The 22,777-nt window shown below is 65.6% G+C and overlaps 1 protein-coding gene across 1 annotated transcript; it reads right to left on the minus strand.

Annotated features, from left to right (window-relative positions):
* Window positions 1-193: 193 nt before the first annotated feature.
* Window positions 194-17,476, minus strand: LOC135328307 (maestro heat-like repeat-containing protein family member 2B). The gene is given in 42 exon segments (XM_064511422.1): window positions 194-317; window positions 467-532; window positions 669-771; window positions 913-1,035; window positions 1,218-1,373; window positions 1,639-1,821; window positions 2,126-2,272; window positions 2,640-2,751; window positions 2,946-3,083; window positions 3,467-3,660; window positions 3,918-4,080; window positions 4,221-4,375; window positions 5,101-5,253; window positions 5,540-5,649; window positions 5,808-5,931; window positions 6,165-6,269; window positions 6,549-6,644; window positions 6,772-6,907; window positions 7,006-7,085; window positions 7,271-7,393; window positions 7,746-7,772; window positions 8,017-8,169; window positions 8,351-8,473; window positions 8,677-8,796; window positions 8,955-9,062; window positions 9,336-9,388; window positions 9,964-10,105; window positions 10,395-10,435; window positions 10,586-10,745; window positions 10,935-11,042; window positions 11,642-11,761; window positions 12,039-12,109; window positions 12,569-12,616; window positions 12,619-12,682; window positions 13,121-13,213; window positions 13,631-13,774; window positions 13,988-14,139; window positions 14,608-14,706; window positions 15,086-15,251; window positions 15,712-15,834; window positions 16,040-16,179; window positions 17,452-17,476. Coding segments are annotated over 42 exon segments (4,848 nt in total). The 3' UTR covers window positions 194-216.
* Window positions 17,477-22,777: the final 5,301 nt, after the last annotated feature.

Consider the following 22,777-nt stretch of genomic DNA (forward strand, 5'->3'; position numbering starts at 1 on the left):
CCGCCGCCTTGCCCCGCCCCTGGTCCCGGCCCCGCCCCGCCCTTCAGCCCCGCCCCCACCGCAGCTCTGGCCCCGCCCCCTTCAGCCCCGGGACAGCGGCCCCGGCCGGAGCCCCGGGGACCCGGCGGCCAACGGGGGCGGCGGGGGGCGAAGCGGCTCCCGGGCCCCGGCGCAGAAACGCCCCGCTGCTGCGGCAGGTTCCCGGCGAGGTTTATTTCAGCGCCGCCGCGGGGGCTGCTCGAGGCCGGTGTCCCGGAGGAGCCGAGCGGCCGCCTGCTGCACCCGCGGGTCCCCGTCGCTCCGCAGCACCCGCAGAGCTGCAACGGCACCGGCACCGGCGTCAGGGCCGCACCCGGCACCGGCCCGGCCTCCCCGGCAGGGCCGTGCTGCCCCGCGGCCGCCGCCATGCCGGGGCCCAACCCCCCCCCAACCCCCGGGCCCGGGGCGCCAGGGCCCCGTCACCTACTTGCTGAGAGCGGCATCGCTTCCTCCCGCGTCAGCCACTCGAGGCCCGCGTGCTCCACGAGGACCCCTGCGCGCACAGAGCAACGCACCGACGTCAGGGCGACGCACCGACATCAGAGCGCCCCCGGGACCCCCGGCCCGGGCAGACGGGGACAGCGGCGGCGCGGGGGCAGCGGCCGCAGAGAGCGCCCGCCCCGACTCACCGGCGACGTCGAGGGCCGCAGCCTGCAGCTCCCCGCAGCTCCCCAGGAAGCGGCGCCGGGCGGCGACGTACAGCATCTCCTGGTGCTCGGGGCTCTCCTGGGCCTGGGGGACGCGGGACGCGCCGTCCTTCTCGGCCGCAAGACGACCCCGCCGCCCTCGGCGCGTCGCCCGCTCCCTCCCTCCCTCTCCCGGGGCCGGCGAGGGCCCCGCGGCCCCATCGCACCCGGGCGCGCGGCTCCTCACCAGCTGGCTGCAGACGTCGCCCAGCAGCTCGGCCGCGCTCAGCCGGGTGTTGACGGCGAGGCCCTGCCGCACCCTCCGCAGCCCCAGAAACGGGGCGCACAGCCGCAGGGCGCCCTGGCACGCCTGCCAAAGAGAGGTGAGCCGGGGCGCTGGAGTCGCTACCCTGGGCGGCGCAGGGGCCACCGCGCGGGGACGCGTTCGGGGAGGCTCTGCAGAGACCCTGCGGCTGCCGAGCAGGCGGCAACGGCAGCAACGTCCCTGCGGCTGCTGCCCGGCTTCGCTTCTTGCTCCCCCGGGGCTCTTACCATGGAGGCGCCCGGGTCGGGGTCCCGGAGGTGCAGGACGAGGGTGGCCCACGTGCTGCCCAGCTCCGCCGTGAAGAAAGACCTCCACCTGCTCGTGGCAGAGGCGGCCAGCACCCCGTACAGGGTGAAGGCCGCCGAGCGCAGCGACGCCTGCTCCTGCAACCAGAAACCCCGGCCCTCAGGCGGGCGACTGGGACGCCGCGTACGGCTGTTTCTGCAACACCCGGCCGCTGCCGGTCGAGCACGACGCCCGGAGAAAGGACCCCCACGGGGGTCACAGACAGCAGCTCCTCCGCCCGCCCCAGGGAGAAGCGTCTTCCCCGAACCCTCCCGATCCGCAGCGGCCCCTGCCCCCGCCGCCCCCTCGGACGCGCCCGCGAGGGACCCTTCGCGCAGGCGCCAGACACCGCCGCTCGCTCACAGCATCGAAGAACCCCTTGGTGGCCCTGGCGATGTCCCTGAAGGCGGAGCCCACAGCCTTCCCCTTCAGCTCCGTCACCACCTTCGCCAGCGCCAGCAGGCTCTCTGCCACCACCTCCGCCGCGGCCGCGTCCTCCAGGCCCCTCCGCAGCGCCTCCAGCACCGCTCCCTTGTGCTTTCGCAGCTGCCGAGCGTGACGCACACGTGAGCCTCCCGCTAGCCCTGCCTCCAACCGCCCCTCTTCCCCGTCGCCTCCAGGGGCTGAAGCTCTCAGAAGCAGCCCCCGAGCACTTCGCAGCCCGAGGGGCCCGTCGGCACCTCCGTCCCCTCCGCAGCCCGGCCGGTGCCCCAGAACAGAGCGCCCTCGGGGCAGAGACTCGCAGCTGCCTCTGCTGCGCTGCCCGCTCTCTCTCATCCCCCGCAGCTCCGCGCCGGCATCTCTCCGGTCGCGCAGGGCTGCGTTTCGCGCGGAGCAAAGCCCCTCTCACCTTCTCCGGCGCCCCGCTGACCAGGTTGCCCAGGCCGCGCGCTGCCATCTGCCGCACGGTGCTGCTCGAGTCCCGCAGCTTCTCCAGCAAGGCCCTCGCGATGGGCTGGAGGCACCTCCACTCCTGCAGCGCCGGCTCCTTCATCAGCTGCAGCACAGCAACCCGGCCGTCGGCACCCGCAGACGGATGCGGACCAGGCCCGGGAGCAGCAGCCGCCCCGGGCTCCGCACGAGGAAGCCCCGCCAGCCCCGGCCGACCGCCCCGGCGCCCGGCAGCTTCCCTTGGGGCCCGGCCCAGGCTGCGGCTTCGGCCAGGCCGAGGGCAGCGCTGCCCTGTGCCCGGGGGGCTCGTGGGTGGGTGGGGGTGGGCAGGGGCCGGGGAAGGGCAGCTCCTGAGAGAGCTGCTACGAGGGGGGATCTGCTCCCGCCGGGAACGGGACACCTTCTGCCGGCACCTGCTTGCTGGCACCCTGAGAAAAGCCCTCCTAAACCTCCCTCTCGCGCCTCTCCCTCACCTCCGCACAGAAAGCCGCGGCCGTGACCCGCAGGTTGGCCGAGGGGGCGTCCAGCCACCGGGTCAGCACCAGCACCAGGGGCAGCGAGACGGTCCCGGCGCGGAGCAGCACCCTGCGCGCAGAGCACAGGCAGGCGACGCGCGGTCACGCAGGGCGGCACCCGGCCTCGGGCCCCCGCGATCCCCCCGCTCCCACGCGGGCTCCGCTCGGCCCCTCCGAGACGCCCGGGCCCGGGGGAAGGGTCCCGCCAGCCCCTCCCGGGTCGCGGCCACCCCGGAGCAGCGAGGCGCCTCCTCGGGCTCTCACCCGGTCAGCAGGCAGACGCCGTCGTGGTGAGCCCGGGGGTCTTCCAGGGCAGCCCAGGCGCCCTGCTGCCGCAGCAGCCGCAGCCACTTCCCATCGAGGCACGTGCGCAGCACCGCCTCCAGGGTCTCCAGGGAAAGCCTGGGCGAGGAGAGAGCAGCGAGGCCTCAGTCACGGCGACAGGCGAAGGAAACGCTGCCGCCCGCGAGGCCTTCGCTCGCTCGTGCTCAACCTCACCGAGGGAGCTGCAAACACCCCTGGAACGACCTCTCACAACCCTGAAGCCTGACAAGCTCTAAGAAACCCGGCCTAGGGACCCCAGGGACCGTCGGCTCACAAACACGCCAACAGAGACCAAACCAACCAGCACGCCAACCCTCATAAAACAAGAACTACAACCAAACAGACAAACCCAAACCAAAATAAATAGAGCCCAGGGGAAAAAACAAGTCTGCCTGGGGCACCTTCCTACCCGGGAATCAAAGTTTGCAGCTTTCCCTGCGTCTCTGTCCCCCGGCTCCTACCTGCAAGGATTGTCGTCGCTCGCGTGGCCCTTCAGGAACAGCTTTCCCCGGGTGATGAGTGCGGAAGACGGCATCTCCTTGCCCACTGTGGCGCTGATCTGCTTCAGCAGCACCGGCAGCAGCTCCGGGAGCAGGCGCAGCACAGCCTCCGGGCTCTGCAGCGCTGACACCACCACAGAGATGGCCCGGGTCATCTGCAGAGAAATGCAACCCAAAGCCGCCTGTGAAAACGAGGCCTTTTCCCACCTGTGCCCTGCCCGCCTCGGGGACCTTCACTGCCTGCAGTTCACTCCCCTGCAGCCCGGCAGCAGCAAACGCTCTCGGCTGCCAGCGCTGCCCAGGGCCCGGCACGGCACCGGCCCGGGGGGCTCAGGGGTGTTCGCGGCGTGCGCGGAGCTCCCTCAGGCTGAAGGGTGATTTGGGCAGTCAGGTACGAAGCCGGTGCACGTACCTTGAGAGGCTCCAGCGCAGCCTCCTCCTCCTCTGCCTCGGGCTTGGCAGAGCTGGTCCTGGGCTGGTCGCTTCCCGAGTTCTTCAGTTTTTCCATCAAGACCCGCAGGAAGTGGTCCACAAAGAACTTCCCCCCCAGGACCCTCCACAGCTCCTCGGTGTCACTGCAAGGGAGCAGAAGTTCCCCCGTGAGCCCCCGGGCTCTGGCACCTGCGACGCCCTCGGCAGCGCCAAACGCTCTCCTGGCCTCCACGGGGCTGGTGGCGGCTCCTGCCCGTCCGTGGGGCCGGGGCAGTGCACGTACCTGTCCATGGGCAGCTGCTTCTGCAGCAGGCTGTCGATGACGGCCCCGGGGTGGTAGAGGGCGAGCAGGGACACGGCCTCCAGGAGGAAGTGCCGGAGCGTGTCCTGCTGCATGGTCGGCATCCGGACGTAGATGATGCTCAGGATTTCTGGCACCTGATCGCAGACCACAAGAGCCGTCGTCTCCATCCTCTCTTGCTCCTCCCGCACGGCCCAGGCACCGCCACTCGGCCCATGAGCAATTCCGGCTCCCCGACCAGTTCTCGGGACCCAGCCCTAAAGCCCCAAGGCTCTGCGCAGCGGCGGGGGGACGCTGGACCGCCACGGGGACACATCTCTGCTGCCCACCGAGGGCGACACCGAGGAGCCACCCTGGGCGTGTGGCCCCAGAGCCAGACCTGAGCGCAGCAGAGGCCGTGACCGGATGAGACTGGGGGCCCGGGGCCACAGGCAGGAATCACCAAAAAAGGGGCCACGACGGGTCCCTAGAGGAACACCACCCTGCGGGCTGGCACAGCCAGGCTCAGGGAGAACAACGAGGACCCACCACAGCCGTCCAGCATCGTAAAATGCACCACGCAGAGAGGAAAAGGCGGGCAGCGTGTGGAGCTGGGGACCAAGGAAGAACGAGCAAAGAAGGGCACCGTACTGGCGAGCGTGTAAAAACCCCCAAGCAGCACCAGCAGTCAGGAGGAAGAAACCCCCAGCACCAACGTCAAGTTCCTCCCGGGGCAGGACCTGGGACGCCAGCAACTTGCCGCAACCCCCTTCTTCCGGAGGCAGATGGGTGCCGTCCATCCCCCTTCGGGCCCGGGCCGGGACGGCTGAGCATCGTGCCCGAGAACCGGGGAGCAACTGGGCACTTTGGGTGCGTCTCTCACCTCCGTGAGCAGCTGCCCCCCGCACGTCTCCAGGAAGGTGAGCAGCCACTCGCCCGCTGCCTGAGCACACGTGGACTGGGCCGACAGCATCCCGTCCAGGGCGGCGGAGAGGAAGTCCGTGGCCTGCGCTGGCGGGATGTGTTTGCAGACGATCTGGGGAGACATCAGAAACGGGAGAGGCCACGTCGCAGGTCTGCTCCGGCCCTTCGGAAAGGAGAGGAGACTCGAGCGCGCGGCCAGCGGGGCAGTTCGCTGGGCCCGCAGGGTGCCAGGGCTTTACGGGGCAGCTGTGCAGGCAGGGCCTGCCGTGCTCTGTGCCGCTCGACAGCCGCTTGCTGCTCCTTTGGCTCTCCCAAAACGCAGCGGGGCCCCGGCAGCGAAGCAGGGAGCCGCGCGGGAGCCCGGGCACCGGCTCCCCCCGCGCCGTGGGGCCAGGCACCTTTCTGAGTCTGGAGGAAGCCTGGCGCAGAGCCTCGGCGTCTGGGGCGCTCAGCCGCTGGCACAAGGGCTGCACCTCGTCCTCCTCGGCCCCCGTCTCCAGCGTCCTGCCTGCAGGGAGCACCAGGAGAGAAGGGCGGCGATGGCGACGGAGACCCACCTCTGGCCCAGGGGCCGAGAGGAAGGAAGAACGGAGCCCGGCCCCGCGCAGTCGTGGGGCGCGGGGGGCAGCGGGGGGCTGGCCGAGGCCGGGAGGGGGCTGCCCTCACCTTGTATGCGGAGGAGGTGGCCGAGGCAGGCCCCTGCCCGCTGGCAGGACGTGGCCAGCGAGTCGCAGGTGAAAGGCGCCAGCAGTCCCACCATGGAGCCAAAGGGCCCGAAAGAGGTTTCTCCCTGGGGAAACACAAGGACGACGAGGAGGTCGCGGGCAGCCCTGGCGGCCGATCTCCCTCTCCCGGCTGTGCTGGCGCCCGAGCCGTGGCAGGGCATCGGGGCAGGCAGCGGTGCAGCCCCACAGCCCGGGAGACCCAAAACCCAGCGCCCGGCGTGGGGCAGAGCTCCCTGCTGGGGCCGCAGCCAGCGGGGAGGGGGGACACGGCGTGCGGGGGTGGGGGGTCCCTTCTCACCGTGAGCTCGAATCGCTCCTCGAAAGCGCCCAGCAGCTGGGCGCAGGCCTGCAGGGCCCTCTCCCGCTCCCACTCCTTGGCCGAGGTGAGCCAGTACTCCAGCACCTGCGGAAGAGCACACCCGGCTCACACCAGTCCCCCCGGCCGTCCCGGCCTGCCCACCGCCACCCCAGACGCCTCCCTCCCGCCCAGAGTCCCGCCCAGGAGCTGCCGCCTCGGCAGCCGGTGGCGCGGCCCCTTGCGTCCCCAGCAGCCCCTCACGGAGGGCACCGGCGCAGACCTGCCCCACGGCCACCTCGCGCTGACCCCGCCGCCTCCACAGCCCAGCTCTCCCCACGCAGCCGGCACTGGTGACGCCTTCCCCGTCCCCCCATGGACACTCACGTGCAGCATCTCCGCGAGCCAGTCCGAGCTGAGGTCTTCCTCCAGCAGGGCCGTCAGCAGCTCGCCGAGAGCCCCCATGGTCCGCGCGTGCAGACCCTGAGCGCGGGGAGAAGGACGGGCGTTGGGCCGCGCTCGGAGACGCCCAGCTCGGCCGCAGGGGCAGAGCGCGGCGCGTGCTGCGGGGGATCCCCGGAGAGGCCGGCAGAGAAGGGCCGGCAGGTACCTGCACGTGCCCGGCGTCCGCCGCCGTCGCCCCCTCCTCTTCCGCCGGCTCCAGGGCAGGCAGGGGCATCACGCTCTGCACACACTGATCCAGGAGGTCGCGGTTTTCCTCCCGGCTCAGCGATGGCTTCAGTTTGCTGGCAGAGAAAGAGGGAAACACACACGCGTCTCACTCCCGCTCCCCAGAGCGGCGGCTCAGACGACACCCCCCGCAGCCCCGGCGCACAGACCCTACCTCAAGTGCCCCACGGCCACAAACGCCTCCCGGCGCACGGGGGACGCCAGGCGATCCCGGGGCTCCCCCTGCACGAAGCCCTGCAGGTCACGGAGACACGCGCACAGTGGGCAGCGGGCGGCCGCCGAGAGCCCTCCCGCCGGCACCAGGCTCCGGGCGCTCCAGAGGTCGCGCGCGGCCAAGGCGGAGCATCGCGCCTCGGGGCGACCGGCCTCGGGGCTCGGCCCCGACCTCCCCGCGGCACCGGCCCGGCCCCGGCACTCACCAGCAAGGTGCCCAGCAGCTCCCGTTTGCGGCAGAGCTCCACGCCGCGGGAGCCCCCCGCCACCCGCACGGCCCGGCTGACCTCGGCGACGCTCCGGATCAGCGCCAGCTTGAGCTGCACGTCCTGCGTCCCGGCACAGGGAAACACGGCGGCGCCGGTGAGGAACTCCTCAGAGCGCCGAGGGCTCAGCGAGGAGCACGGCGGGCAGCCCAGCCCCAGAGCACGGCGCGCAAGGGCCACTGCGTCTGCCCAGCGCCTCGGGCACCTCGGCTCGGCACGCGGGTCGCAGGAAGGAAACCTCCTCTCCCCTCCCGGGAAGAAGCTCCCCCCGCGGAGGCACGAGCTTTCCCGGCTACCCACCGCAAGGAGACCCCCGGCCCCCGGCCCGGGGAGCGGGAGGGCGAGTCCGGCACGCCTGCGAGGGGAAAGGGGTGCGGGAAGGGCCGCGAGCAAGGCCCCGGGGGGCAGGACTTACCTTGGTGGAGAAGGAGAAGCCCAGCACCTGGAAGGGGAAAGGCGGTGGGGTGAGAGGCAGAGAACCAAGGCGCACAGACGCGGGACACGCAGCAGCGGCCCCGGAGCGCACAGACCCCGCGGGGCAGCAGGGACGAACCAGGGCTGCCGCGTCCCCCTCCGCCAGCACGGGCAGGGCACAACCGCCCCCGGGGCGCTGGGGGCAGTCGGCGCTCGCGGGAGCTTCGGGGAAGACCCACGTCTGCGTGGCCGCCCTGCGCCCGCGCACCCACCTGGCAGCTGGCGCGGTAGTGCCGCAGGATGCGCCCCACGACGTCGCTCTCCACGCGGGCCAGGAGCTGCTCCGGCGGGGCGCGGAGCGCGATCCGGCCGTAGGCCAGCACGAGGGCCGCGTGCCTCCCCGCTCTCTTCCCCTGGTGGTATTCCTGCGCCGCGGGAGAAGCCGCGAGACGTCAGCCCGGCGCCTCCGTCGGGCCCCGGCTCCCGCTGCCTCCCGGCGAAGGAGCCGCCCCGCTTTCCACGCAGCAGCCACCCCTGGGCTGCCGCTGGTTCGGAAGTGGAAACAAAGCAGAGGACAAAGGAGCCAGGACGCCCGGCATCCTTTACCTTCAGGCGTTTGAAAGCCCCGGACACTGGTCTTTCCTCCATGGACGCCCCAAACTCCTGCAGCACCTCCAAGGCAAGGTGGAAGTGGCTCTCGGCAGAGCCGGCCACAACCGAAATCATCGCCTGCAACACAAGGGAAAGGGTGAGGCGGCCTCTGGCCGACACTCACCACGGCAAGCTCCGAGCGACACTCGCGATATCCTCCGACGGGAACAGCAGCGGCAAGGAAAGGAGGAGAGCCTGGAGCGCTCTGCTCGGAGAGATCGCCGCTCCCCTGGGAATACCGAGGGGCTCCGGGGAAAGCAGGGGGAGAAGAGGAAACTCACCTCTCTCTCAGACACCTCCAAGTAATTCATCCTTAACAGATACTTCTTCATTTCCCCGCGGACGTAGGGGACGTGCCGACACGCTGCCAGGGACACCCCGACAGCTTTATACAGGAAGGCCTGAAAGACAAGCGGCCACCCCAGACGTGGTCACGCACGGTCTGGCGGCACAGAGCCGGCCGCGACGCACCAGCCCGCACCAGGCCCGGCTGAGCTGGCCGCGGCGCCCGGCCGTTCCGCTCGGCTCCCGCAGAAACGAGGCCTCGGCAGGGACCCACCCGCTCCCGGGACGGCCGGGGGTAGCTGCCCGTCTGCTGGCTCAGCTCCAAGCTCAGGCCCACGGTCCAGGCCTGGCTCTCGATCGTCTCCAGCGACGTCCTCAGGAACTAGGGGAAACACAAGTTGAAGCGAAGCCCCCGCAGAGCGGGTCACGACGTGCGACGACGGGACACGGCACAACACCACACGACCCTCTGTGATCCACAGCTGTTTGCAAAACAAAATCCCCAGGGCCTTTGCAGGGGGTCTTTCCCGTGTTTCCTGTTTTCTGAACAAAACCGGCATTTCCCTGCTCAGGGCTCCCCTGCTCCTGGTTACCTTTCCACCCACACCTTCCCCCTTCCCCACCGGTAGTTGCTGCCCTCGCGGCAGCGCTGTACCTTGAGCAGGAGCTGCTCCCACTCGGCAGAGTCCAGGCAGCTCTCGCTTTGCCCTACAAAGCCGGAGCAGGAAAACCCTCCGTGTTACTTAGCGCCAGAGAAGAGCCCGGGGGCTCCTTGGCACTCAAACACCCTCCGGCTCCCACGCCAGAAGGGGCCCAAGCCGCGAGGAAGGCTCAAGCCCTGATGCCGAACTCTTGGCCGGGCTCAGGACACCTGACGGACCCTGGGGACGGGGGACAGGGGCACGGACTCAGCTCAGCCACACGCCCGCCGGTCCCAGTCCCCATCGCTCGACTGCAGCTCCAGAGCAAACCAGGCCCTCGCACGAGGGCTCGGACCACGCACACACATTTGCATCCCTCCCTCCCCGTCCAGCCCTCCCAAACACCCACGCAGCGAGGACGCCGGGGTGCTGCCACACCTGCTCGTGGCAGTGACGGGCAAGAAAGGCCCCGTCCCCCAGATGAACTGCTCCTGGGCGTCAGCGCTGCTCCCTGGAAGGGCAACGGCTGCAGAGCCGGCGCTGAGAAACCCAGGGCCAATTCCCCTCCCTCACGCCTGGACGCCGCCTTCTCCTGCCTCCCCTTCGGCCTCTCCAGCCTCCTCCTCCCCGACGGCACGTTACCTTCCAGGCACTGCAGCAGGAAGGGGATCTTCACGGCCCACACCATCCCCAGGGCGCCGTGGATCTCTGCGGACAGGGCCCGCAGCAGCCGCAGGGCAGCGACGCCGCAGCCGCCGCCGGCGTGAGGAGCCGCCGCCACCACCTGGGAGAGGGCAGGCGAGACCTGGGCTCGGGGCAGCCGGAGGAGCCGCAGCTTCTCCCCGCACGGAGGGCGGTCGCCCGGCCCCGGCCCAGCCGGGAGCTTCTCCCCGGCGCCGCCGGCTTCTCCCCCGCGCAGCAGCAGGGTCCCGCGGGGCCGGGGAGGCTCCGACTCGCTCCCGCACGCCGCTTCCTCCCCGCGGGCTGCCGGCCCCGGCCTGCGACGCGGCTCTGCCCCGACCTCTCCCGCCGCCTCCAGGCCCCGAAGCGCTTTCCCCGGGGCCCCTACTCACCAGCAGGCGAGCCAGCAGGGCCTGCGGCCTCGGCAGCTTGGCTGCGAGGAGACAGAAAGGCCGGTGAGAGCGGCGCGACCCACCGTACCCTGCCCCTGCCCGGGCTGGGCAGCCCCCACGCGGCCCACGGGCTGGTGCCCCGGCCCCGGCACAGCCCGGCACGGCTCACGGCGAGAGTTTCGGCTTCCTACCTCGCTGCCGGGAGGCCGCGACGTTGGGCTCCTCCTCTCCGTCCTCGCCCCCTGCTCTCCCCCGGCTCTCGGCCAGCTCTCGCAGGCACCGGCAGAGCGGCACCAACGTGCCGGTGTACTGGGCTGGCACCACGTACTGCAGCAGCCGCGGCCACAGGAGCTGCAGGGAAGGACGAGGCCACTCAGCACGTCGTGGTTCCCACCTCCGTGCCAGCTCCAGCTCGTTTCGGCTCCGAGATGGAAACGACGCTCTGCACTTCCACTCGCCTTGTGCGCCTGAGGGGCTGCTCGGGGAGCACTTTGGGGAGAGCGGGGCAGGGAGGCAGCAGCAGGGCGCAGGACGACTTACTTTGGTCATCCCCCGGACGGAGACGTCCAGGGAGCGCAGGATGTCCAAGCACAGGGCTTGAAGATCTGCTGCTTCCTGCGCTTCTGCCTCAGACAGCTTTCCCTGCGCCTGCAAGACACGGTTGGGACAGCACCAGCATCAGCCCCTGTCCCCGAGACGGGAGGTGAAGCCTGAACCACCCAGCGCTGCCGGGATGCTCCCCCGGGAGCCCCCATCTCCGGAGGCAGGAGAGAGCAGAAAGTCCCACGGGAGGGGCCAGATCCCAGGGGAAGGAAGCACTAAACAGGCTGCGACCAGGGAGACCCGCTGCTCCTCGGGGCGGTCGCCAGCGTCGTCAGTCGGGGTGTCGGGATTACGAGCTCCTCCGGGGCCCAAGCGATGCCGCAGCGGCACCGAGCCGGTGCAAGGAGGTTGCCCTGCGGCGGGGCTGCGCTCGGTGACAGCGCTGAAACGGCAGCACGCACGGCCCAGCGGAGTCACGGCCCAGGCAGCGCCGCAGTCGGGTTTGTTACGTGCTGGTGGGAGGCCAAAGCACCCCCCGGCCTCCTCCGAGATCCCCCCGGGAACGGCGGTGGGGACGCCGCTCGGCCCTCTGCACCGGGGGCTGCAGCCCTGCTGGGGGGGCTCCCCATTCCCAGGGCGCCCGCAGGGGCTCCCCGGACACCCCGGGCACACAGCAAAGCCGAAGCGCCGCGCTCTGCCCTCACCAGTCTGCCGGAGGCCTGGCTGAACGTGGCGAAGACGTGGGCCACCAGGTCCCAGGCCGAGCAGCTCTGGACGCTGCAGCCCAGCAGCTCCTTGGTGAAGCGCAGCGCTGCCCTCGCCACCTGCCACGGAGCACGTTGCAGTTACCCCCTCTGCTCAAAAGCCCGGGGGCAGACGCCTTCGCACCCACCCAGCCCCTGAGCCCCGCGCGGAGACCGTGGGGGTGCGGGAGGCCCCTCTGCTCCCACAGCCACGGCCACGCAGGAGCATTTCCACGGGGAAACGCTCCCCTAGGCTCGACCCCCAGCAGCAGCCCTGCCGGGGGCTGGCCAGGCTCTGCCCCCAGCAAAAGCTTTCTCTGCCGCCCACCGCGGTGCCGCCCCGCGCCAACCAGCTCACCTTCCTGCTGGGGTCTCCCAGCGCGCAGCGCACCGCCTGCACGAGCAGGGGCAGGCTCTGGCCTCTCTCTGCTGCTGGGAAAGACGGGGAGAGGCGGGCGCTCAGGCAGAGCCCTCGGGTCAGCAGGGAGCTGCCAAAGCTCCCAGCTCGCTCACACACGAGCGGCACCGAAAACCCAGGACAAGACGGTGACGGCCGAGGAAGCAGCAGAGTCCCCCAGCGACTCCGTTTACAGACACGACTGGGTGACGGGACCGACTGTTTTAACACCACAGAGCGCTGCAGAAATGCGATGGGTACAAGTAGCTCATGTCCTTGCCCCGTCACCAAGCGTCGAGCGCCGTCACTGGTGCGTTGCCATTTACAGCCGCCCCATCACATCCCTGTCCCTGCAGCTGCGTGGCAGCTCGGCTGGGGAACACGTGCTTTGCAGCTCGTTTCGGGCGTTTGTGCATCACTGGCAGTCGTGTCTGCCCCCAGCCCGGCAGCCCAAACCCCTGGCCGGCCTCGCTGCGCCCCGCGGCACTGACCTGTGGGGCGCACCAGGGCTCCGAGCAGATCCAAGGACACCACGCGTGCGGCCTCGCTCCGACTCCCCAGCTGCGAGCGCAGAAAGGCCACCGTGTCCTCAGGGCAAACTCGGGCTGCGAGGGAAGAGTCGTGCTCTGCGTTAGCCAGAGGTTCGGGAGAGAGCAGCGAGGGCACAGCGGTGTCCCGCGGCGTCTCCTCCCCTCACCCAGCAGCAGGACGCAGGAGGACAGCTCCGACCGGTGCTCCCCGCTGTGCTGCTTGCTCCCGTCACTGAGCTGTGGGAACAAGGGGCGCTTTAGAGAGAAGAGCCCCAGCTCCGAGGGGGCTGGAAAGAAACTGCTCCCTCCGCTCTGGCCTCCCCGGGGGCTTTGGCTACAACAGCCTCTGGACACCGCAATGGGAGGTGACTCCCAAATATCTGCACAGACCTGGCCTTAAGGTAGGTCCCGCTGCAAGGACGCTCTGCCCGGCCGCCCAGCAGGACCTTCCTGTCCCCGTGGGTCAGGTCTGCGGCACCCAGCGCAAGCGGTACGGGGTCGGGCTGCCCTTACCTGGCGGTGCACAGCGGTGCCGATGGCCTCAACCTTGTCCTGGGGGATGGGGATCTGCACTTCCCCCAAAACCGCCAGGAAATAACTCAGAGCCTGCAAGGGAACGGGGGTGGGAAGAAGAGCGGGGCTGTCACCTAAAGCAACGTCTTAAGAAAGGAAACCTGGCGTTTCTGTGATGAACTCCTCCACTCCAGGCCCCAGGAAAATAACCCAAACTCTCGACGGTGCCCGGGCATCAGAGCAGAGTCCCTCGCGCGCACAACGCCCCAGGGACGGGGGTCGAGGCCTCCCTTCCCGAGGAGGTCGGCCCCGGGGATGCTCAGCTCCCTCTCGGCCCCACCTGCGCTGCTCTGGCGCTGCCCGAGAAGCCCAGCAGGCCTCAAGCCTCCCCTGCTCCCCCCCTTTCTTCTCAAGGGGTCCCGGCTCCTCCAGGCATCCCACAGACCCCCCAACACCTCGCGGCACATGCACAGACCCCACAGCCTCACCGTGCCCCACACAACGCCTCACCTTGGTCACCCGGAAAGAGTCCTGGACCTGCTGGTACTGGCCCAGGAGCCAGGGGAGCTGCTCCCACACGCGCTCGCGGTGCTCTTCCTCGCGCACGAGGAGGCCCATCATGGCAGCCATCGCCCCCAGGACGGCCTGCTTGGCCTGCAGGGAGGGCAGCGAGACGCTCTTCAGCGGAGCCCCAGGTCCTTCCCCCCCGACACGGTCTGCCCTCCCCACGGAGAGGCAGCGCCCTGCTCCCCTGGAGGAGAAGGCCTTGCTCCGGAGGAGAGGGCACGTCCCCACCCCGGCCCCCCCGGATCCGGCCCTGCCCAAAGGCCCCCGGCGTCGCGGGGCCGGCGCGGCAGCCGCTCTCACCTCCTCCTCCTCGCAGCCCAGCCAGCTCCCCACCACGTGGCCGAAGAGCGGGGAAACGCTGCTGCAGAGCTGGGCCTGCCCCACGCGCGGGAAGCTGCACTGCTCCCAGGCGCCCAGGTAGCTGTTCACGGCCTTCGACCACTGCTCCAGGACTGCGGCGAGAGAGGGCGCAAGGGTCAGGGAGAGCCCGTGGCGGGGACGAGGCCTTGCTCTGCCGCCCCAGCCTGCCCTCGGCCGCAGCCCCCGCTCGCCGCGGCTCCATCCGAGACCGGCTCCGGCCCCAGGCACAAGCCGCGCGGTGCTCGGAGGTGCCCCGATGGAAACGCTGCGCTGTTGCTCTCCTCCTCCCCATCACTCCTCCTCCTCCTCCTCCTCCTCCTCCCAGCCGTGCTCCCCTCCTGCGCTTCCCCCTGCGTCCCTGCCCCAGCCGTCCCAAACACTCGCCCTCTCCCCCGAAACCCCCCAAAACCAGCCCGCCCTGCACGCAGCAGGCGGGAGGGAGCCGGGGCAGAGCTCGGAGCCCGGCAGGTCGCACCGGGAGCAAAGCGCCGCAGCAGAGGCGCCGAGGCTGCCCCGGCCCTGCCCCTGCCCCTGCCCCTGCCCGCGGGGCCGACACTCACCGCTGCAGACGGCGCGCAGGGTCCGGCTGCTCCCCACCTGGCTCAGCATCGTGCGCAGGGCGAAGAGCGTCATGCCCACGAAGGGGACGCACCGCAGGGCTGCGGAGAGGGCCGGGCAGAGGCGCAGAGAGCGGCCGCCGTCACGGGGAGCCGGGGCAGTGCACGGGGGAGCCCCAGGGGAGCGCAGCGGGGGCCCAGGGGGGTGCCAGAGCTGCCGCAGGGGCTGGGGCAGGCCCCGGCGTGGGGACGGCTTGCCGGGACTCGATGGGGTGCTGGTGCCTGCCCTGAGTGGGGAGCGGGGCAGCCCTTCGGGGGCCTGGGAGGGCGGCGGGGGCAGAGCCGGCCCCAGCAGCCAGCGAGGGGCACCGAAACCTTGCAGCCTCCAGTTCAGCACGGAGCATTTTGGGGAGATCGGGGAGGATCCCTTCTCCCGGGTACCGCAGACCACAGCCCCGAGCCGGAGGCCGAGGGGCCCTACCGTAGCTGCTGGCCAGCTTGCCCAAGGTGATGAACACGAGGTCCTCGGAGATCTCTCCCAGGGCCCTCAGGCGGCACTGCAGCTCGCACATGACGCTGTCGAAGTGGCAGCGGGCCAGAGCCACCAGGACGTCGCTGGCGGCCGTCCGCACCTGCTCCGTCACGCCCTGGCGAGAGCCACGAACCTCCCTCAGCGGGAGAAAGGCCCAAGGCGCCGGCAGCGACCGCCTGCCTCCAGCTCTCGGTTCCTGCCTCGGCCACCTCCCCGCTCAGCCCCGGGCATCGCCCCCCAAATCCACTGCAGCGACGAGTCCCCAAGGCCTTTGCCTCCAGGAAACACTTGCTGGTGCAGAAATCGCGGCCCTGCACGTCCCAGCTCCGCCACCAGCCCTGGGCGCAGGCGCCGCTGGCACAGGCAGCTGCTCTGCTCTGCGCTCCCTCTGCAGCGGGGCTGGACACGGCCTTTTCTATCGCGGAGCCGCATCCGCGGGGAAGGAGCTGTCACAGGGGTCTGGGAGCCTCTGACGGGGCTTAGTGCTAGACATGCGTCCTCAGAGCCCTCCTATGTTTTACCAAACCTGGCTCTAGCCAGGCGCCTCTGGCTGCCTTCAGAGAGGAGCAGCTCACCTGCGCCGCTCTCATGTCCCTCGAGGCCGCTGCGATCACTCTGGCCAGGACAGCGCTCTGCACGCGGCCGTCGTCGCCCTGCAGGACTCTCTCCAGCTCTCGGTAGACCTCCGCTCTGTCGCCCTGGGGACACGGCCCAGAAGGGAAGAGCTTGGCCTTGCCTTTCCTCAGTGCCAGGGAGCCCCAGAGCCAGGGACACGGGCCCCGCCAGCGGCAGCGTTTGCAGCACGCGCGGGTGGCAGGAGGGCGGCGGCGCCCTCGGGAAACCAGGGGCCCTGCCGGGCACCCGCAAACCCAGGCCCGGCACAGCGCGACGCCCCCGCCTCACCTCCTCCTCTTGCAGGCGGTTTGACAGAGAAGCCACTCGCCCAGCAAAGGTGGGGACGGCTGCAGGGACGGACTCTGCCGCCCTGCCTCCATCCTCCCGAACGGGAGGCCGGGACCAGCAGCCTCCACAAGTGAAGAGACCTGCAAGGAGAGACCCAGAGGATTATCACCAGCTCTGCTGGCCTCAGCTGCCTGCGCTGTTTCGGGGCAAACGTCTCCTCAGCCTGCAGAGAAATCCTTTCCCCCAGCACTAACACCGCAGCCAGGGCTGTGTCAGCAGGCGGGCAGCCAGCAGGGCAAAGGCAGGGACTCCTCCCCTCTGTGCAGCACTAGCGAGACCACCCCGGACGCTGGTCCAGCCCAGGCTCCTCAGTAAAAGACAGACACGCTACAACGCCGTGATATAGTGGAGTGAGTCCAGAAGAGAGTCATCAGGATGGCTGGGGACTGGAGCACGTGATAGGCGAGGGAAGGCTCAGAGAGCTGGCTTGGGGCGGCCTGGAGAAGGGGAAGGGAGAGCAGTGCCTTGCTGCACTAGGAAGAGCATTGCCAGGAGGTCGAGGGAGGGCATCCTCCCCCTGCTCAGTCCTGGTGAGGCCACATCTGGAGGACTGGGTCCAGTTCCAGGCTCCCCAGGACAAGAGAGACATGGAGCTACTGGAGAGAGCCCAGCACAGGGCTACTAAGGTGAGGAAGGGACCGGAGCATCTCTCCTACGAGAAAAGGCTGAGAGAGCTGGGCCTGCCCAGCCTGGAGAAGAGAAGACTGAGAAGGGGATCTTATCCATGCATATAAGTATCCGAAGGGAGGGTGCAAAGAAGACGGGGCCAGACTCTTCTCAGTGGCACCCGGGGACAGGACAAGAGGCAACGGGCACCAACTGAAACGCAGGAAGCTCAGTCTGAACACAAGGAAAAAACTTCTTTACTGCGAGGGTAACCGAGCACCGGAACAGGCTGCCCAGAGAGGTTTTGGGTCTCCATCCTTGGAGATACTCAAAAGCTGTCTGGACACCATCCTGGGCCAGGTGCTGCAGGTGACACTGCTTGAGCAGGGGGTTGGACTAGGTGATCTGCAGAGGTCCCTTCCAACCTCCAGCAGTCTGTGACTCTGTGAAGGGGGTCAAACCCCGGAAGAGGCACCCAGGGAGGCTGTGGGATCTCCATCCGCAGAGATCTGCCTCGCAGCCAGGGCCCATTAGCTCCTTGGGTGGAAAGCCCGTGAAACCAGAGCCTGGAGGGAGCTGCATGGGAGCGAGGAGGCGGCTTTCTCCCGGGGAGCTGGTGCAGTTGCAGGGTCAGGGCAGCTCTCGCAGCGTCAGAAACGGCCAGCCCTGCTCAGCGGTGCCGAGCACCAGGGGTTCACGCTGGGGATCTCCTGCAGCCCCGGCCCAGCCCCGCCCCAGCCCCTCACCTCGGAGCGCCCGGAGTCTCCGCATGGCGCCGGGCCAGGGACAGCGCTGCTGCGCCAGCCCTGCCTGAGGACAGAGCGGGACCGCGGGGACCCGCTCCTGCGCGCCACCCTCACCGCCCCAGAGCGCTGCGGCCAATGAGGGCCTGCCCCGGACACGCCCGCCTACATCACAGAGGGCCCAGACCAATGGGGGCCTGCTTGGGGACACGCCCCCGCCCATCACAAAGGGCTGCTGGCCAATCAAGGCTTGCCCCAGCAGCCACCCCTGCCCATCACAAAGGGCTGCCAGCCAATAAGGGCCCTGCCCCAGGGCCACGCCCACTCAGGGCAGGGGGCCAGAGAGGGCAGCAGGCAAAGGACCCCACCAGGCCCCCAACCCTGCCCCATCTCCCTCCATCACTGCCACCCCCTGGGTTTCCTCCAAGGGGGCTGGGCACCGACCTGGCCTCAGCAGCCCCTCCCAGCCCCACAGCCAGGGGCGACTGCTCTCCAGGGGCTGCTTCGCCCTTTTCTCTCCTCCGCCTCTTTGCCTGCCTTTCTCCAAAAAGGAGCCTGCTGCAGGCTTGTCACCTGGGTACACGCCTGTCTGTGTCCTTCCCTCTGCTCCCTCCACCAAGGTTTGCACTCCCTCTCCAAGGAGCACAAACCTGGACCCAGAATTGGAGGCCTCAGGCCTGTGACAGCCTCCAACATGCCATAAGAACAGGGCTCAGGGGAAGGAGAGAGGCAGTGCACATCCTAAAGGAAAGCTCCTATCAGCTCATATTGTACAGGAAAACCTAAGCTCCCCTTTATTGGGCAGGAGAAAATTTCAGCAGAAGACAGACCCTGCAGATCAGGAGGACTTGGGGTCTGGGCACATAGGCCCCCACGCCAACAGTCAACTTACTTGGTTGACTATAAACTCCCTGCTGGCGTGGCCTGACTGGATCCAGGCCTAAGCTCTTACTCCACACTGACTGCAAAGTGTAGCTCCACTGCCACAGACAGCCAAGAACATCAACATCTCTCCCAATGCAGCAGCACTGAGTCACTCTGATGGAGGGCAATAAAAGCTAGTGTCAGATGCTCTGCAACAGCATCCTAGTCTTCATTTACTGGTTGCATTTCAGCAGTCTGGAGGGCTGCCTTCCTCTGTCAGCAGAGCCCCAAGCATGGCCAAGCTGCTCCCATCTTTCTGCAGAGGACAAGGGGTGTCTACCTCCAGAGCATTTAGCCTTGTCCTGGACAGGGAAATACTGTCAAGGAAGTGATTTTGGTGAGAAAGGGTTACTCCTCACCAGCCACTTCACCTTGGGGGGGGGGGAAAAAAAAAAAAAGGCCAAGTGCTGCCCTGTAGCCAAGGCTGCCTGCTACAGCTGTGTGAGTTCTGTCTTGTGACCAGTCCTCTGCAAACTGAAGAGCACATCTGGTTAGCTTTATTGTTTGAGTTGGCATGTATTCTTTTTTATTATCAGCTGTTGTCACACTTAATGGTATAGGACACATTTACCTTTGCAGCTATCACAAAAGACAACCACCAGAAAGCAGCACCCATTTTTGCTTGCAGGGCCTGCTGCCCACTGGTCACCCAGGCCAGCCCCCAGCTTCGTGCTAAAGAAGGTTGGCCTGGGGCTGTCTAGAGGCAGCCACTTAGCACCACTTCTCTTAAACTTACTTAGCATGAATAGCTCAGTTGGGTGAAGCCTTATGCCACACTCAGAACATGAGGGACTTGCACCCAGCTCAGGAAAAGAGGCCCCAGAAGCAGCTCCAGCTGGAAAAACAGGGACATCACAAGCAGCCTGTATCCCTGTGTCTCACACTCCAGAAGGGAGGATGTTGCAACTCTGAAATAAGGCATCAGGACCCTGAGAAACAAAGCCTCCTCTCCCTGCTGGGGCAGGGAGAATTGTGGGGTCTGCAATTACCTCCTCCAGATCCTGAGACACAACAACAGGACCCAGCAAGGAACAGGAGGACCCCAGACCTCAATATTACTCTTGGTGCAAACTAGGGTGTGAAGGGTGGAGAACTTAGACCATAAAGTGACAATTGCCTACGGCTTCCTTTGTTCAGGTCCCTCTCTGGGGGCATCCAGCTTGAGCTGTCCTTTGCTGCTGTACCACTTAGAGTAACTCAGTTTGTGGTCCTCCGTGTCTGAGACTCTGCCTCAGGAAACCCAGGGTCAGGGACCTTCTTGAACAGACTGGCCACCCAGGTGGGACCCTGGGTCACCACCAGCAGACCTTCCCATCTCCAAACATCCAACTGCCAGCAGCAGGTGAGGTCACCTGGGATCTCGGGAGCAGGCAGCACCCAATGGGTGAGTGCTAAAATGCCCTGAGCAGATTCAGAAAAGTTAGAGGGGGTTCAAGGGCCCCTAGGAAGGAGTGTCAGGGTGGGTTCCAGTCCCTCCCTTGCTGCAGCTTTCTTACGGGTGCGCAGCCTGATAAGCCTAAGGTGCAGTAGGCAATGGGGAATGCACCTGGCATGGAGAAGGGGACACCCTTAGCCAGGGTACAGGAAAACTGGGAAGAGATTGATGGTACGTCAGCCTGTCAAAAATGCACATGGTTATGTTATGGCAGGAAGATGAGCCATTTGCAACAGAAGATGGTAATCCAGCACAACACTGGCCACAGCAAGGGACTTCTGATGAGGAAACATGAACTTTCCTGCAACATCATCTAGAAGAGAGGTTTCCAGCTCAAACAGATTACTGGCACATTTGGGATAACTGGGCATGGGCACAGGAGCATTCCAGTCAGAAGGGAGGGAGCAAAGAAACCCTGCCACAGGTAACACTCACACTAGCAGATCCTAGTACCCCAGACCATGCTCCAAGAGCTCCTGCTCCACCTTATATGCCCGACAACCTATCTGTCCTTCCCCTTGCCCTGCTCCTCCTCCCTCTACCAGCTGCCAGACTCTGTCCTAGGATCTCCCGTGTGCTGACTGATCCTGCCACTGTGCAGCCAAGGGGAATGCAAGGGGCCAACCCCCCTCCTCCTGTGCTGCAGCTGTTTACTAAGCAGCCCTGGAGCCCCAGCCATCTCGCCTTGGGGGTGGGGGGGGGAAGTGGGGTTAAAAGCCAAGATTAAGAGCAGGTGCCAAGCCATGTGCCTAGTTATTTTCTACTATATGCACCAGGTAAACCAAACCATAACCCAACCTGGAGTGACTCCCATATTCTTTTGAGGGAATTATTTCAACCAGATGAACAGGAGAAGGTAACAAACCAAGATGCAGAATTAGCACAGCAAGCCAGGGGAAACAGAATCCTCTGGCCAGCAAATGATCCAAAGTGGGACTATAATAAAGCAGGAGACAGAGCCCTGTGTCAAAGAGGACTTGGACATTTAGTAGAAGCAGTTAGAGCATGCAGAGAGTTAGGAGCAAATGGGACCAGAGTGCAAGGTAGACAGTGATTAGATGGGCACCCCAGTGACTTCTGGGGGCAGCTGCAGCAAGCTCTGCTGAAATATGGGGAAATGACCCCCCACAAAACTTCAACAATGCACTCAACTAGCATAGCATAGATCAAGGAGCCCTTGATACACAAAAGTATTTTAAAGAGCATGCGCCAGGCTGGCAAGGGGAGACTTTATGAAACATTTCAAGTGTAGCAGTATTCATTTATGATGGTTGAGAGGAAAAACAAAGCTGAGCAAGTAAAAGCAAGCAAGCAAGCAAATTCACTGGCTACGGCTCTAGCAAGGAATTTACAAGTGAAAGAAAGGGGTCAAGGAAGAGGAAGACCAAGCCCGGGGTTCGGCCGAGGCCATGAAACAAAGGAAGGAGGATAGGGGGAAGTGAAGGGAGAGAGTGTTATTCTTGGGGGGATTTAGGACGTTTACAGCTGGAATGTCCCCTTCAGCCTCAAGGTCTGACTAGAGACAAGAACTACCCATGTCAAGAATTAGCTCAAGAAAATAACCATTCACAATGGCCAGAGGAAGGGAGCCCTGATGACCATGAGGAGGCAGCAGGGTCACAAGTTTTTCTTATGTGGGGAATTCATTTAGACAAGAAGGGACATAGAGCTGGTAAAGTAGAAGGTCAAGAAGCTGAATTTTTAGAAGATACAGGAGCCACGTTATCTCCTTTAAGTTTTACCCCCAAAGGATCTAAAACTGAAGACGAGTTTCTAACACAGTCACAGGAGGAGGGGGAAAGAATTTAAGCAAGCCCTTGTTTTTAGGAAACAAAATAGGAAACAATAGGAAAGGAAAGCATATGGGGGAGATTCCTATTAGCAGCAGACTCTCCAGCATGATTGCTAGGAAGAGATCTTCTGCAAAACCTAGGCATGGAATTACACTTATCCCCTGAAGGAAGGGATCTAATAGTTATGGGAACGACTGTAATCACTGAAAGCCCCAGCCCCAGAGTAAAAATACCAGAATTGCTAAAACCTGTACCAGCAAAGCTATGGAGGAAAACTGGTACTGACATGGGGTTGAGCTGAGACTAACAATCCACAGTTATAAAAACCAAGGGAGGAAGCCCACCAGCTGTGAAACAGTATCCAATTCTCCAAGAAGCCAGGAAAAGCATACAAAAGCAAACAGGCCAATATTCAGCCGAGGGGGTTCTGAAACTGTGTTTCACCATAGAATACTCCCATCCTCCCTGTAAAAGAGAGCAAACCAGATGAAGATGGGGATCCTGAAAACCGCTTTGTACACGATTTGCAGGCTATCAATCAACACATGGTGACTCCTTACCCAGGGGTACCTGATCCTTCTACTCTACTTCTACAAATACCACATGGGCAAAATGTTTTCCTGTAATTGATTTAAGCGCCCCTTTCTTTAGTATCCCACTTGGTGAAAGTAGGCAACCCTTATTTGCTTTTACAGGCAAAGGGCAACAACAAACATGGACACATCTCCCACAGGATTTCACAAGGTCTCCCACCCTTTTTTCCATGAATATTGGGGAATGATGTAAAGGATACCAAATTACTGGGCGGGGGGGAAATCAGCCCTAGTGCAGTATGTAGATGACTTGCTGATAGCAAGTAGAGATGAAGGTACTTGTCCAATAGACTCTATACATCTACGTATGGCTTTAGGAGAAAACTGTCACCAGGCATCTCCATCTAGTCTCCAGCTGTGTCAAAAGCAAATAGACTACTTGGGGCTCATTCTGAAATAAGGGCAACGACTACTAGACCCAGAAAGAGGAGATGCTGTAAGAAAACTCCCCCATCCAAGAACAAAGAAACAGTTACAAGGATTCCTTGGAGCTGGGGGATTTTGCAGACCATGGATTCCTGGGTTGGGAGAATTCACAAAACCCCTGACAGAGGCAACCCAGAATGAAGAAGCAGAACCCATTG

This window comes from Dromaius novaehollandiae, chromosome 4 (genome assembly GCF_036370855.1).
Source record: "Dromaius novaehollandiae isolate bDroNov1 chromosome 4, bDroNov1.hap1, whole genome shotgun sequence".
NCBI classification, from domain to species: domain Eukaryota; kingdom Metazoa; phylum Chordata; class Aves; order Casuariiformes; family Dromaiidae; genus Dromaius; species Dromaius novaehollandiae.